The 15,374-nt window shown below is 37.3% G+C and overlaps 1 protein-coding gene across 4 annotated transcripts in view; it reads right to left on the reverse strand.

The window, feature by feature from the left end:
- Nucleotides 1-15,374, reverse strand: part of LCORL (ligand dependent nuclear receptor corepressor like) — an 82,962-nt gene that overhangs the window by 34,753 nt on the left and 32,835 nt on the right. For all 4 annotated transcript variants that reach the window (XM_034064604.1, XM_034064605.1, XM_034064603.1 and 1 more), the window contains exons 3-5: nucleotides 13,087-13,166; nucleotides 12,687-12,816; nucleotides 5,148-5,402 (exon numbers count right to left, since the gene is read on the reverse strand). In XM_034064604.1, coding sequence (XP_033920495.1) covers nucleotides 5,148-5,402; nucleotides 12,687-12,816; nucleotides 13,087-13,166 — 465 coding nt within the window. The remainder of the gene's footprint in view (nucleotides 1-5,147; nucleotides 5,403-12,686; nucleotides 12,817-13,086; nucleotides 13,167-15,374) is intronic.

The raw sequence follows: 15,374 nt of genomic DNA on the forward strand, positions 1-15,374 counted from the left end.
ATTGCTGGCTACATGCTGATGTCTTCCAATCTATGATGGATTAATGAAACATGGAAATCTATGCAAATTCTCTTCATTTTTCTGCTTTGCTTACAAACTACCATTGTTCCTAGAAGATACAGCAATAAGAATAAGATAAACTATTAGATAACTTGTTTGTATCTCTTTATATTTCTGCCTCTTGTAAGTCACTTTGCTTAGAAGCCTGAGAGTGATCAACTCTCCTGTGTCTATCAAGGGAAAGAGAACTCTGCACCAAAGTCATCTGCTCCTGGAACACTCCCCAAAGAGGTCAGCATCATTACTGCACAAGAAAATAATAAGCTACTGCAAGATATTCCAAGACTGTTCTTCATTCAATGTTTTATTCTATGAGGATGCTGCCTTTTCATTGTCTTAGTTTTAAGGACAAATAATATTGCAAAAACACACAATACCACCCTATTTTTGCTAGATGCAGTGTATACAAAACACTTTTTCACTATAAAGAGCATTCTTTTCAAAGCCTGGACAGTCTTAAGAGTTACATGGATTAGGAAAAAAGAGCAAGATATAGGTATCTGAAACAGTTGCTCATAACTGACTGACCATGAAGAAATTGCCTAATTACTTAGCAGCAAAGGTGCACACGAATCAAAGTACCCTGCTAAGTTACTATATTTCCACATGTACAAGAAAGCAAAACATAATCTGGGACTCTGCCATCAGTCAGGCACCAGCCAGACATACTTGGATGCCAGTGCTTAAATACTGAGTACTGAATGATTCAGTACGAGCAGTGCAATGGGTTGACTCTGGTCAGCAGCCAGACCCCCATGCAGTCCCTTTCTCACTCCCTCTCAACAGGGTGGGCAGAGAGAAATAAGATGCAAAACGTCATCAAGATAAACACAGGGAGATCACTTACCAATTACCATCACAGGCAAAACAGACTTGGGGAAAACTGATTTACTGCATATACAAGTAGATTTGGATAACAAGAAAGACAAAAGTCAAAGCACCTCTCCACCTTTTCCCAGGCTCAACTGCACTCCCACCCCCTTTACCATTCTCCCCCATCCCCAGGCAGCACAGGCAGGATTGCAATCTACAGGTCCTTCTGTCTCATGCTTTTCCTCTACTCCACTGTGAGTTCTTCAGAGACTGCAGCTCCTTCAGGAAATACCCAGCTGTTAAAATGTGAGGTCTTCCACCATCTGTAGCATGAATACCTGCTCCAGAGTGATGTCTTCCATGAGCTGCAGCAGAAGACCTGCTCCATCATGGTCCTCTCTATATGCTTCAGGGAAATAGCTGCTCTGGTGCCTAAGAGCACCTTCTTCCCCTCCTTCTCTGACCTTGCTCCCCCTGCTGTTTCTCACTCCTCTGCCTTCTGGCATTTTTGTTCTTTCTTGAATAAGTTCTCAGAGGCATCAGAAACCTCTTGGATGGAGCTCCACTTTGGCCTGCTGCATGTCTGTTGCAGGGCTGACCTCTTCCACAGATAAAATCCCTGCAGCCTTCCCCAGCTACCAAAACCTGGCCTAAACCTAACCCTAACCCTAAACCCAATGCAGAGGGATATTAGGTTTTAAAGTCTCAGAGATGACTAATAGATACTGGAGGAAAGCAAGAAGGTTTCTTAAATGAAGATAAGGTTATTCAGACATCTTCAGTGGCAGAATCTTTTTTCAGTATTGAGCTAGCATTTAGCCTGGGTGTACTCAGTGTAAAATACAACCCTAAAAATGCTTCTAGTGATCTGGAAAATAAAACTAACTCCTTCCTCTTGACTTAAGTCCAAGAACCATTGCCACAGTAAAGGAACAAGAGTGCTTTATTATTTAGATCATTAATCTTAAAGATGACTACTATAAATACAAAGCATCTGCTTAAACAGAAAATGAATTTAAGTCATTATCTGCTTCACAAGACTTGAATTGAGACAGACTTCACCTTTGATGATCCATCAGAGAAATGTATAAATTTGAACTTCCTACTTTGTACTGCCACTTCATTTGGAAATTGTAACAGGTGTTACAAATAGCAAATAATAAGAGTTGTATGACAACTGAAAGACATTACTTAGAAGAGAACCATGGTATAATTTCTGAGTCTTCAAACTGGAGTATACTATGTTATGCAAAGAATAATGTACTTTTAAAAATGATCCAATTGAAAAACTTATGATTCCCTACCATAAGCATGTAATGTGTCAATATATCCAAGCTTTCTTCAGGAAAAGAACAGAGGTGAAGAGTAGGCAAAATAACAATACACAGTCCCTGACAATAGCTCATTGAAAAAAACTCTTCCTGAATCATTACACCTAGAATACAATGCAAATAAAAAGAGCAGACTGACTTTTTCCATCTTGATCTTATTTGTTTGTGTTGCTACCACTACAGTGGAAAGCTAAGATAGCTCAAAACTGCTATGTTATGTTGATGGGAAATGCTAAGTAAACTACAACTTTTGCTGGTAGAGAAGATGGCTTAAAGCCTTTCTCCAGCTGCAGCTTTGTTTCAATACTTCCCATTTCAGTAGCTCCAAACTACTGAGCAAGACTAGCACCTTTAACATCTGCAAAGCATTCCAGCAAATATGGCAACGGAAGTTCTGAGAATCTACAGGATCTTACACAGCATACGAGTTTCACAGACTAAACTATGTATGCTGAGCAAATATTTTAGCCTCAGATCTTTTGCTGAAGATGCAGAATTCTGAACTTGCTGTTTAGCCTTGTCATGAGAAAAATGCAAATCATATAAAAAAAAGATTTAAATACCTCAATCTCTCTATAAGTTATTCTTGAACAGATCAATAGATTTTCAAATAGCTGAGGGTAGCAGCAGAACTCTCTTCCCATTCCTGCCCTCTTTATCCTCTGCCTTCCCCTTCATTCCTCAAAGATTTATTTGGGCTCAGCAAGGACAAAAAACTTTCTCTGGGAACTCTGCTCCCTCGTGGACACTTTAAACTAGTTATTCTTTATAAGCAGCTGCTGAAGTAAGCAACAGGCTACAGTGCTGATACTAGGGAAGTACTTTCAAAAGAAACATGCCTCAACCCAGCAAACTATAAATCTCTAACATCTGTTAATTCATCCATAGCAGAGGTATGTCAAAGCACTGCAGATACTTCCTCAGGATTCAATCTGTACAAGGTATTCGCTAAACAGAGGCATGAACTTGCTTCTGCTAACCACGCAGAACAAAAGCAGGAATTTCACATTTTCTCAGTGAATGACAAAGAAAAAGAATGCTTAAACTTTAATCTAGACTAGGTATGTTTAGCAAGGTAAATCCATGTCAGACTACTGCCCCCTCCAAGCATGTGTCATCTTATTGAAGACTGCATCATTGAGCACAAACATATGAAATCTGCTTTCATCCTGATCAATATCTGTTTTTCTCAGAAACTAAAATCTGCAGTTCTACCTTCTTTTAATTTCTTTGGTACGATACATCACCTAGATACACTTTTTCCTTTGGCATGCAGTATTATTGGATTAACATGGACTCCTGTATCTGCAAAAGACAAAAGCTGCTTTTGCCACTGCTTTCAGTTGCACATGAAGTCACAACCCTTCCTGAATATGGCTGCTAATCCAAATCAAGTCCAAAGTTCACAACATTCAGATAAGATATTGTTATTATTTTTGACAGCAATACTCCCTGAGGCAAAGAAATTACTTCCTTTTTGTAAAGGACAGCAAGACAAACTTTGTTTTTCTTTTAGCTTAACTCTGAATTCAGAAAGTTGCACCAATCTATGATTAAAGGATGAAGTATAGAAATTTCCTCCTAAACAGATCTCCTATTTGCATCATTCTAACCACTGTGTATTTAAAGAATCCATGTGTACAAGGGCTGACACAGACACAGTGAGCTTTGTTCTCTGAAATTCCAGTATCCTGGAATTTGTCAGAGCAACCCCAGGCACAGCTACAGGTTGGGCAGTGAAGAGATTCAGAGCAGCCCTGCAGAGAAGGACTTGGGGGTACTGGTCCATCAGAAAATGAACATGAGCCAGCTTCAGTAAGTGCTCGCAGCTCACAAAGCCAAACGTATCCCGGGCTGTATCAAAAGGAGCGTGACCAGCAGGTCAAAGGAGGTGATCCTGCCCCTCTACTCTGCCCTTGTGAGACCCCACTTGGAGTATTGTGTGCAGTTCTGGTGTCCTCAACATAAAAAGAACATGGAACTGTTGGAACAAGTCCAGAGGAGGGCCACGAGGATGATCAGGGGACTGGCGCACCTTCCGTATGAAGACAGGATGAGAAAGTTGGGGCTGTTCAGCCTGGAGAAGAGAAGGCTGAGTGGAGACCTCATAGCAGCCTTCCAGTATCTGAAGGGGGCCTACAGCGATGCTGGGGAGGGACTCTTCATTAGGGACTGTAGTGATAGGACGAGGGGTAACGGGTTGAAACTTAAACAGCAGAGGTTTAGATTGGATATAAGGAAGAAATTCTTTACTGTTAGGGTGGTGAGGTACTGGAATGGGTTGCCCAGGGAGGTAGTGAATGCTCCATCCCTGGCAGTGTTCAAGACCAGGTTGGATGAAGCCTTGAGTGATATGGTTTAGTGTGAGGTGTCCTTGCCCATGGCAGGCGGGTTGGAACGATATGATCTTAAGGTCCTTTCCAACCCTAACTATTTTATGATTCTATCCTCCTCTCTTTTCTCAGGAAGCTTCTTAAGAACTATTTACTTCTTCAACAAAATTCTGAACCATTGTTACCTGTGACAGCCACAGGTGAGCTGACTTTAGATTCAGTATGTAAAAGAAATTCCAATACCACTTATTTAATGCAGGCACTCAGAAATGAGAATATTTTTTTGTTCACACACAGTATGAAAAATGTTTCTTGAAAGAACATGGGGTATTGGCTGGTGGAGTTTTTTTGGTGGTTTCCCTGTGGCCAGTTCTCTTACAATATTTTTTCATGGTGCTTAAAGTAAAATATATTGGTTTTCTTTAAGTGTTAGGTTGATGCAATGACAATTTTCTTTCAACCTTATTTTAATCACATAGGATAATTCTTTTTCCTATATACCCATTACTACTTTGGAAAAATGAAATAAAGATATCTGACACAGACTTTTTAAAAAATGAATAAGACTTAAAAAGGCAATAAATATAAATAAGCAGATATAAATGTTTACCTTGCTGAGTATTCTGTTCTTGAGTTCGATTCACAGTGAGGTCTAGAGGGCTATCCTGTTCTTCCTGAAGGGAGTTTTCCGTTTGGTTCATTTGGATACTTTTACATATCAGACTTGGTTCAAACGATGAACCATTTCTGTTCTCTTGAATTTTGCTACTTTTTGAAATGTACTCAATCGCAAACTGACGGATCATTTTTTTCATTAATTCCTGAGCAACTAGGGGAATGTTAGGATCACAGTTCTGAGGAAGATCTAGGAATAAAAAACAACAACACAGGCAACAGATATATTAAAAAAAACCGAATTTCATTACTTTTCTTTAAATAAATACTTTCCATAAGCCAAAGAAATGTGTATAATAAGTACATGTGTAACAAACACATTAAATCAGATGTATACAAGTTTTTCTTATGAGCATTTCTAACTTGAGGTCACTTTGAAGAACACGTTTAGCACACACATCAGTAATTTTTACCTCATTCCTCTGTTATAGCATGCAAGTAAAACTATGTGGGTAGATCTACAATGCAAATATGAGAGTCAGAATCTTTATTTATTGCTGGCAAGCAAGTTGAATTTTCACTTGCAGACTGCACATGTTCACTTTTGAAAATAATTCCGTATACAAGCAGTAGAAGTTGAATAAAGCTATGAATTAATACATAATGAAGTCACTTTCAAAGAACAACTATAACAAAAATAATTCAATTGCAGTACTATTTATTAGTCCCTTTCATAATAGAACGGTTGCACTTTTGAGGAGCTGATCTTAAAGAGACAAAATTTGTTTCACCTACGTATTAGATTACAATCCCCATTGTAGAATCAGGATTGCAATGTCAAAACTGATACAATGCTACTTGAAATGTCCCATACAAATTGCTGCAATACAAGCAATTGAATTTTACAATAAAGTTGTAGATTTTTATTGTAAAATCTCACAGGATTTTCAGGTATTTTTCAAAGTTCTACCAATAAAAACATCTGGCCGAAAAGCTTTATTTCCTATTCTAAACTGCAGTTACCTAATTTTTCATTTGTGTGTCTAAGACTAACATGGAGAGAAGTGTTTAAGGAAATCCGAAAAGGATCAAGCATAAGACACCTATGAAGTTATTTTAATGTTATCTGTCAGCTAGAAATAAGTTAAACATCTTTTTATTAATATTATTTTATTAAAATAATTAATTTAAATTAAAATAATTAAGTAAAATATTATTTTATTAACAAGCATAGCTGAAACTAAATGTGTTAATCACTGAAAAGGATCTGAACATAAATATAAGCGCCAGAAAGATCAGCAAAATAAAGCATAAATAACTATGTATAAGTAGCAATACTTAGCATAAGTAACAATGTAATTAAGAAACTCATTTAAGCAAGCTGTGTTATTCATCAGTGTAAAATTGCATTGATGACTGCAATACTTTATTTCACAAAACAAGCATAATTGTCTATACTCAAAAGATATATGTTATTCTTTAAACTGGTAGTAGTAGTACTCGTTTCACTACCCCATTTTTCCTTCTCTTTCAACTCTACACAAACATGAACCAAAAATAGCCTTTTTGATGTTTTAACCACTGCCCATCCTTGAGTTCATAGGTAATGAATGAAACAGATTTCACTAAGAGACAGAGATTTAAAGATTTAAGTTATGTATGATTATGATACAAAGTAATCAGCATTTAGGTCAGCCTGGATTGCCTTAAAGAAACACCAAAGGACATGGTGGCAGTTACTAGGATACTTAACATACTCTGAAACAGGTAAGACGGGACAAATTGAGTTTTGTTTCAGGGAAGTAGAGAAACCGAAAGGACTGGATAAGAGATGCTTGCATGCCAAATGTAAATTTCCCAATAGGTAGTTTGGAGTAGAACACAGCATATTTGCTCAAGCATTTTATGCCAATCCATCTACTAGCAAGAATGACCACTGAGACAGATCAAAGAATGTTGCTCTGGGCTTTATCCAGTTCAGTCCTGAATGCTTCCATTGATAGAAACTGCACAACCTTGCTGGGTAGCCTGTTCCACTTTCTTACCTGCCCTCACTTTTCCTCACACAAAAAGGAGCCTCTTGTTTCAATTTGTTATCTTTCACTGTCCCTTTGTACACTATTGTAAAGACTTTGACCCTGTCTTCTCAAGTAACCTCCTCAGGGGTACTGGAAAGCTGATCTTGATTTATTCCTATTAATGATGTTTTGCTTCCTAATAGAGAATGAAGCTGGAGATACATAATTTCTATTATGAGGAATAGGTAATTTAGAGTATTCTGAAGTTGGAAATAATTTCTCACAGCTCTCCAAATGATATAACCAGAAATGAGATGTTAGATACTCAAAGAAGAAAAAGTTACGTAGTTTCATAAGCCATTTTCTTTTTACACACTGTGTATTTTTGACAGAAAATAGAATTTTAAGGGTAAATGCAACTTTTACATAATAGCTTATCAATATAAGAGTCCTGAATGACCAGACTAGGGTACACATACTTCAAGTGTATTATATAAGTCTAATTACTTGCATTCAAAGGCTGTAAGTCTGTTTTATTATACAAGTATACAATGAAAGCATGTAGAGATCTGTGATTTTAAATTCATGGTAGGAAAGTTTCACTACACGTGGGAAATTTGTAATTAGTCACCTAAATTTTTTAAACACAACTTACTGTGTTTGGGGGTAAGTATTAGGTCTCTGAGCTTAGTATCACTAGCAAATATTTCTTAATTATTATCAGCAGATGGCACCAGATATATTTTAAATGACCCAGAAAGTTTTTCTGCTAAGATGCCTTATTAGAAGTCATGAATATAGCAACTTACAAAACTTTAAATTTACATGCCTATATCTGTTTAAGCTTCTTTTTTCACATAGTTGATTTAAAACATGAGGCATGTGTATTTACTCCATGGATGATGTACATACATACATGCAACCTCAAACCCAGCAGAACAGTCTTTAAGGTTCAGGAATAAAACGTAGCTCTGATGTTCCTCTATTTTCTCTCAGATCACTACAGATCCCCTGATATTATTAAGATAAGAGCAGGCTAAGTAACACATTTGTACGGTATAATCTGATATTCTGTTTGTGACTGTCCAATTACAGACAGATTGCAACAGAAGGCAGTAAAAAAGACAATGTGTATTACTAATTGCAATGATTTATTTTAATTCAAAGCTCACACTTAGGATTGAAACTTCCTCAGTTTATGTGGTTTTAAGATTAAAATCCATATCCTTAACTACTTTCTACATTAATGCAATGTGTGATCATTAGACTGCAATGCACAATGTAGCAACTGATTTAAGTGATAGTTCAGACTTACACACGTATTTTAGCAGGACAATGGGCAAGGAGTTAAAAGCTCCCAAAACAGTTCTCCACAATAGTACTCTATTTCTTGAAAATCAGTATTTGTTTTTTTCATTAGAAAGTAAAAATAGTGACTTAATTTCTCTTCTGATACAATACCAAAAACCACTGGAAATGAACAGCAAATTGCCCTCATAGCTTAAAATCATGCTCTGAGTAGCAGAACTAAAAACACCTGGTTACTCATCAGCATGTTTCCTGTATTCACTCCAGTTCCAGCCTTCTCACAAAAAGACCATGTTTTCTGGAACAACCCCGCCTCAACAGACACCAACCAAGCTGTCCCAGCAATATTCTCAGCTCTACTTGTAAACTTGTTCAGTTCACAGCCAGATCACCAGCAAGTTAAAAACAGAATAAAGCAATTTAGTCTGAGCCATGTATCATACAGTTAGCTTGACTGGTCAACAACAGAAGGAATTCTAGTTCACTCTAGTCTTCTGTTCAACATTCAACATTTTCCCTTCCTCTTCTCAGATGGTCATGTTCATTACTCTACATTAATTCATAGCTCTAAGGTTTTTCTTAAACCCAGTGGAAAATGACCAAGAAATTCAGAAGTCAGTAAAGACAGCAACACTGGCAGGCAGGCAGTTAACACACAAAAAAGTATGTTTTACTTCCTTAAGAGAGCAGCTGAAAGCCTGCTAAACATTCTTTCCTGATGAACTTGATGAAAAGGGACAGCAGAGTGTCATACATATTGACTGCACAATGAGTTCCTACAGAAAACCTTTCAGATTCTGAAAGGATTTCTTAAAATTAACTAAAAAGGAACTGCAGTTATTGGATTAAGTAATGAATACATCTCAAAACTACACCTCAGAAAGAAACACTTTTTTGTAGCTTGAGATTATGTGTGCAAGATTACATTTTCATAGGTTTACCAAGTTAGACATTTGCTGTCCAAGAAGCATCACCAGCAAGTAATATCTTTGTGTATCTGAGATATAACTAAGCAATAAACAGGAGAACTCGAAGTTAAACACAGGTATGCACTATGGTGTAAGAAAGCCCTAGTTATGAATAGAAATATTTTAGAATACAGATACCTAAAAACAAACTTCAAAAAGTTTGGAGGGTAATTATTTTGGTATGGAAATACGGCACTGAACATACTCAACAGAGTTGCTCAGAGAATCTAGAAAGATATGTCATCCTGACCATTTTCTCCCTCCAGTTTTGTGCCTCAATTCCTTAATTTCTGCAAAAGCTTTTCAGGTTTCCATCTTCTCCTGGTAGGTCATGTCCTGAAGACAGAACCTGATTTACTGTCAATGTATTTAAATGACCTTTTCTTTTTCTTCCCCTCTGCTCCCTTGATTTTTGTTTTAAAAGGTCACATTAATATTGCATAGAAAAGAGCTTCCAAGAACATACAGTGTGAATATGTACAGAATCAGGAAAATTAGCTATCCATGATCAACATGTCTGATCTAGCTCTTAACAACTTCAGTTCTGCCATGTAATGATGATCACATATGCAACACTAATAGTCACAGGCAAAAAAAGACTAATAAGTATTTTTTAAAGCACATCATGTTTTTTCCTTGTAATTGTTTCTTTGACAAAGAAAAATGGATGGAATTTAATTTTAAGTGGAAAAGTATCACAGTCTACTCTGCTTTCAACACTGAATGGGTAAAGAGAAATGTCGTACTTAGGAAAAAAGTACCTGGGTTTCAGATATATTGTTCAATGGAAACAATCAAAGTTTAATAAAAAAAAATACTTTGGCTTTAACTGAGGTGTCTGCTGAGGGCAGGACTTTCCTAAAGACCCCAATCTACAAAACTAGTCTTTTATACATAGCTAAGATAGGTTCCTAATAGGAAGACTGTTACTTAGTTTATCATCTTGGCAGTAATTCTATCATCCTCTTAAAAGGAATGAGGACTCATCTTTGTCTAAGATTCTACAGACAACTCCTCATCTTATGAATGCCTGAAGATTGCACACTGTGGACAATGACATAACTTGGTTGCATGTTTTGAGATCTTCTGAACTAATTTCCTCATGCTGAAAAACACAACACTCACCTAAAAGCAAGCCTGAAAATTACAAAACCCAGCCCCCACACTAACTTGTTCTAAAATAAAGGAATAATGAGACCAATAAAAGCAACTCTCAGATTTGCTCAGTCTTAGAAGTTGTTCACAGGGGGCCCAAATGAAATCTGTGCTACCTACAGTAGTAAGAGACAGTATGTGATTTTAAGGAGTTAGCAATCAAAACACAGAAACAAGTGTTGCTTCCATTTTAAACACAGCCAGACAAGAATTCTACTTTCTCTAGGGGGAGAGAAGGAATGGGGGGCATGTGTGTGTATGTGTATCTGTTTTAGTACCAGTTATAAAAATTGTTCCTTATCTAAATAATTACTTAAAATTTTTTGACAGTTTTCCCCCAAGTTGATCTAAAAAAACTTACAAAAACTCAGAAAGCAGGCTTGGCATTTTCCTAATAAAACTCTTCATCTTCCTCCTATAAGGCCAAGACAATTACTTAAATACCTCATAAATTGTTTTCACATACCCTTTGTAGATACAGGGTTTTTCTTCCTTTTCAGTTCCAATCATTTGAACAACTTAAGAGACTGGAATCTGAACTGAAACAATATTTTTAGAAAACTCTGCAGAAAGTACCTTTTACATAAGAATATACAAGTGCTTCAGAGAATCACAAAAACAATTGGAAAAAACTTTGGTTTTGTTATTCAGTAGACAAAACCTTTTTAACCTAGCGTTACTGATCTGGCAGATCAAAAAACCTAAGGGGGACGCTAAAAGCCAAATGCTCTTTGTGAAAAACTTCACAGAAGTCACTCACTCCAGTAAGGTCATGCAAAGTTCCACTTCTCCCATGATAAAAGTTCCTCTCAAGGAGTATCAAAAGACAGCATCTCCAGCAGAAGCATGAAGCAGGAAAATAGCCCAAGAACAGATATGAGAAAGTAGAAATTTTAAGGAATTAAAATACTTGCCTAGGGAGATGGCATGCAACTGAGTCTGTGATGAAAATACAGCAAGAATTTCACAAGAAACGAGGTGGCAACTTCACTGGATATTTTATTTCAAATGGAAAATACTTTGAAAGAAAGCCAAGGAACAAAGACAGGCTCAAAATGCCGTTACACTCCATTTAAAGCCCAAAGCAAAATGTATGCCGAACAGACAGATGCCCTGTACAGAAAAATAATCGACACACCCCAGGTTCAAGGGCATAGTAATCTCTTCCTGCTACAGCAAGGTAAAAGAGAAAATTAGCTTTGGGCTGTTCTCCCACGTATGTGAAGGAAAAGAACATGCTCACTCTAATTCTTTGCTGGGGCAAGGAAAAGACTGTCACCATATTCATACTCAGCTATTTTGACATCCAAGTATATCTACTAAACCTAAGAAAAACCTGTGGAAGTTGTAGTTACTGAGTAGAGCTGTATTCACAGAAATTTAAGTAAGAAAATTAGTATTTCTGCTGCTGGTAACACTGACTAGGCTAAGTAACTTATATGAACTAAGCTGACTTGTCAGTCATTCATGTACTGCTGTAATTTGCTGAGTGCCAAAGAACAAGAGCTACTAAATTAGTTCTAATTCTTTGACTATGTATTTTAACAAGAAGTTTTAACCTCTAACTTGGATATATCTGAAGTATCAGGTTTTGTGTGAGAAGATCTCAAACACCATTTTCTAATCTGTAATACACATTCTCTCATCTAAAGACAGTCTTCCTGCTGAAAACTAGAAGTCAAAGTTTAGGAACAGGAAATGTTTAAATGTTTAAAATTCCAGACATTGGCACCTGAACTTGGCACAAAAATAATGTAGCAGGTCATGGTAAAAAGAAAAAAAACAAAACAAACAAACAAAAAAAACAAACAAAAACCCAAAAACCAAAACCCAAACCAAACAATACAATATGAAAAACAGGGATTCAAGAATATAACACACAATGTGACAGGACTAACAGAAACACCCAATAGGAAGAGCAGTGCTTCATTCAGTGACTCAAGCAGAGAAAAAGATTAAGGAAAACAAAAGGAATAAAGAAGAGAAACGACATTCAGTAGATAAATTAAAACTACTTAAAGTAAACCCTGAATAATTCGATTATTCTAGATTTGTATAATTTAATATAAAAGACATGCTTATTACCTTTCTTTCGAAAGAGTGCATTTAGATAGTTTTCTGCTTGGCATTCAATTTTATCAGTGTTGGACTGGCCCTGAGATGACAGTTCCTCTGTAGGTGTTGACTGTGAAGAACCGATAACTGATGCACGATCCTAGAAGACATACAAAGATTATAACATCTTTCAGAAGTTTTTCTACTGGTAGTATGATATACAATTAAATTATGGAGCTAAAATTGAGTAGAAGAATCACTAAAAAAGTATTTACTATAAAACCAAACCACCTCACTCCCTCTCATAGCCAAACTATCTTGAGTCAAAATGCAGTATTAACTTATTTGCAAAATTCAATTCTCTGATTCCTACTTTCATACAAAAACTTAAGTGTTGGGGAGTCATGTTTGATATCATGTTCATACTTACACTGACTGTTTCTTTGTGTAAATTACAAAAGGAACATTTCTCATCCATAGACCAGTCAGTTAGCTCTTCTGGCTCACAGTCTTAAAAGAAGAAAAAAAAAGCTAGATGTTTTAAACAAGCAAAAATGGATTGAGAACAAAATACACACCCTCCAATTCTCTTAAATTCCATCATAATCTAATATATATTTATTGCTACAATGTAGTCAGTAGTATTCAGTTTTTTCTTGTCTAGCTCCCCCTCCCTTTCAAAGATGGGGCACCTTTTCTAGGAAGAAAGGTAAACTCAGACATTTCAATTAATTACCTATCACAGTTACTTGAGGCAACTGGATACTGTAAATAAATCTCTGAATTCCAGTCAACATTCATTTTAACACCGTGTGAAGTGTTAAACAAGTGTACAAACTTGTAGTAAACTAAGCTAGGAATTAAGATACGGACTCCTCACCATTTCAGGTACATGTGTTCTACTTAAAATATTTTAACTGACTTGATATCACCACTGTAGGTAAAACAAACCCTTATACTCACTTGTAGCACTTGATTTATTTAGAAAACGTTAAAGTAACTTTGTGCATTTTATCAGAAGGTGTACTTTAATCTTGAGGGAATGTAGAACTTAAGAAGAATGCATATACCAAGTCCAGTCTTCTCCTATTGAATGTTTCCTTAAACAAGTTAAGCCCCATTTCAAAAGTTAAGAGTTTTCCACCTCATATACTGTTTTCTTCCCAAGCTACCAACTGCTTTAAAGCTTGTCCCAGACCAACTATGCTAATAATCAAAATTAACCTTCTAATTTCTTGTTTAAATTTACTCCTGGCAAGTTATTCCAGTTTGCTTTTGTGACAACATTGTTCTTATAAACAATAACTGTTTACATATTTAGCACCTTGATGTATTTGTAGAGAATAACATTACATGCCATTTACACCTCATTTTGCTAGGCTAATGTAGTGCACCCAGTTTTCTCTCATGAGATTCGACCCTCTGCCCTCCATCCGCAACCGCCTTTTCTGCACCATTCTCACTTGAACACCCATTTCCTAAATACAGGTGACCAAGATGTCAAGATGATGCCTTTCTTTTACATTTACACCAGACTTCCTTAAACTGTAGACAATACTCTTCCCACAGTATCCTAAGTTGTGCATGAGTTTACCACAGCTGCAGCATTTTGGCAGGTGAATCACCCTGATTAACTACACCACCAAGGTCCTGTCCATCCTACCCATTTCCAGCTCATACACTTACAACTTAACACCTCCCCGACCTTAATTACCAAATATGTTTCTTACTTTTGTCTCTACCAGTAAATTACAATCACAGTTCTACCAGGGAGGTTCTTGGGATTATCTGCTTTCAGTAACACACTGTGCTAGGTCGACCTTTGCTGGCTACCAATCCCCACACAGTCTCTCTCTGAACAGGGCAGGGGGAGAAAATAAGATTGAAAACATGGGGATCCAGATAAAGACAGGGAGACCACTTACCAGTTACTGCCACAGGCAAGCCAAACTCAACTTGGGGAAAATTAATTGCATTTATTGCCAATAAAAATAGATATGCATTATAAGAAAGACCAAAACTAAAATGTTACCACTCTTCCCAGGCTTCAATTTCACTCCTTCATTCCTGATTCTTCTACCTTCTTCCCCACCCCAACCAGTGCAAGGAGGAAAAGAAACAGAAGCTGTCCTCAGTATATAACAGTTCCTGTCTACTTCTCCTCCTCACATTTTTACCCTGTATTGGGCGTGGGGTCCTTCCCACAGGCCTTCATGACCTGCACCAGTGTGGGTCTTTCCCACAGCTACAGCTCTTCATGAACTGCTCTAGTGTGTCTTTTCCACAGGGCACAGTCCTTCAGGAAGGGATCACTCCAAAGGCCCACAGTTCCTGACAGAAAATGGGCACGGTCTTCTCTCTACAGGCTGCAATTTCTGACAGGAGCACGCTTTGGCATGGGCTCTCCACGGGCTGTAGCCTCCTTTGCTGCGTGTCCACCTGCTTCAGTGTAGAGTCTTTCATGAGTTGCAGTGTGGCTATCTGTTCTGATACAGTCCTCAAGCTGCAGGTTCTACCTGCTTCACCATAGTCCTCTCCATGGGCTGTAGGGGTCTCCCTGCTCTGATGCCCCCAGCACCTCCCTACCCTCTTCTCTGACCTCACTGTCTGCAGGGTTTTCTCCCCCACCCCAACAACTGCTGAGCCTTTACTCTCTCTTAAATGCATTATCATACAGAGACCATCAGAAATGAGTCTGCAAAAATGAACTTCTTGAGT

This window comes from Melopsittacus undulatus, chromosome 7, assembly GCF_012275295.1.
Source record: "Melopsittacus undulatus isolate bMelUnd1 chromosome 7, bMelUnd1.mat.Z, whole genome shotgun sequence".
Classification (NCBI taxonomy): domain Eukaryota; kingdom Metazoa; phylum Chordata; class Aves; order Psittaciformes; family Psittaculidae; genus Melopsittacus; species Melopsittacus undulatus.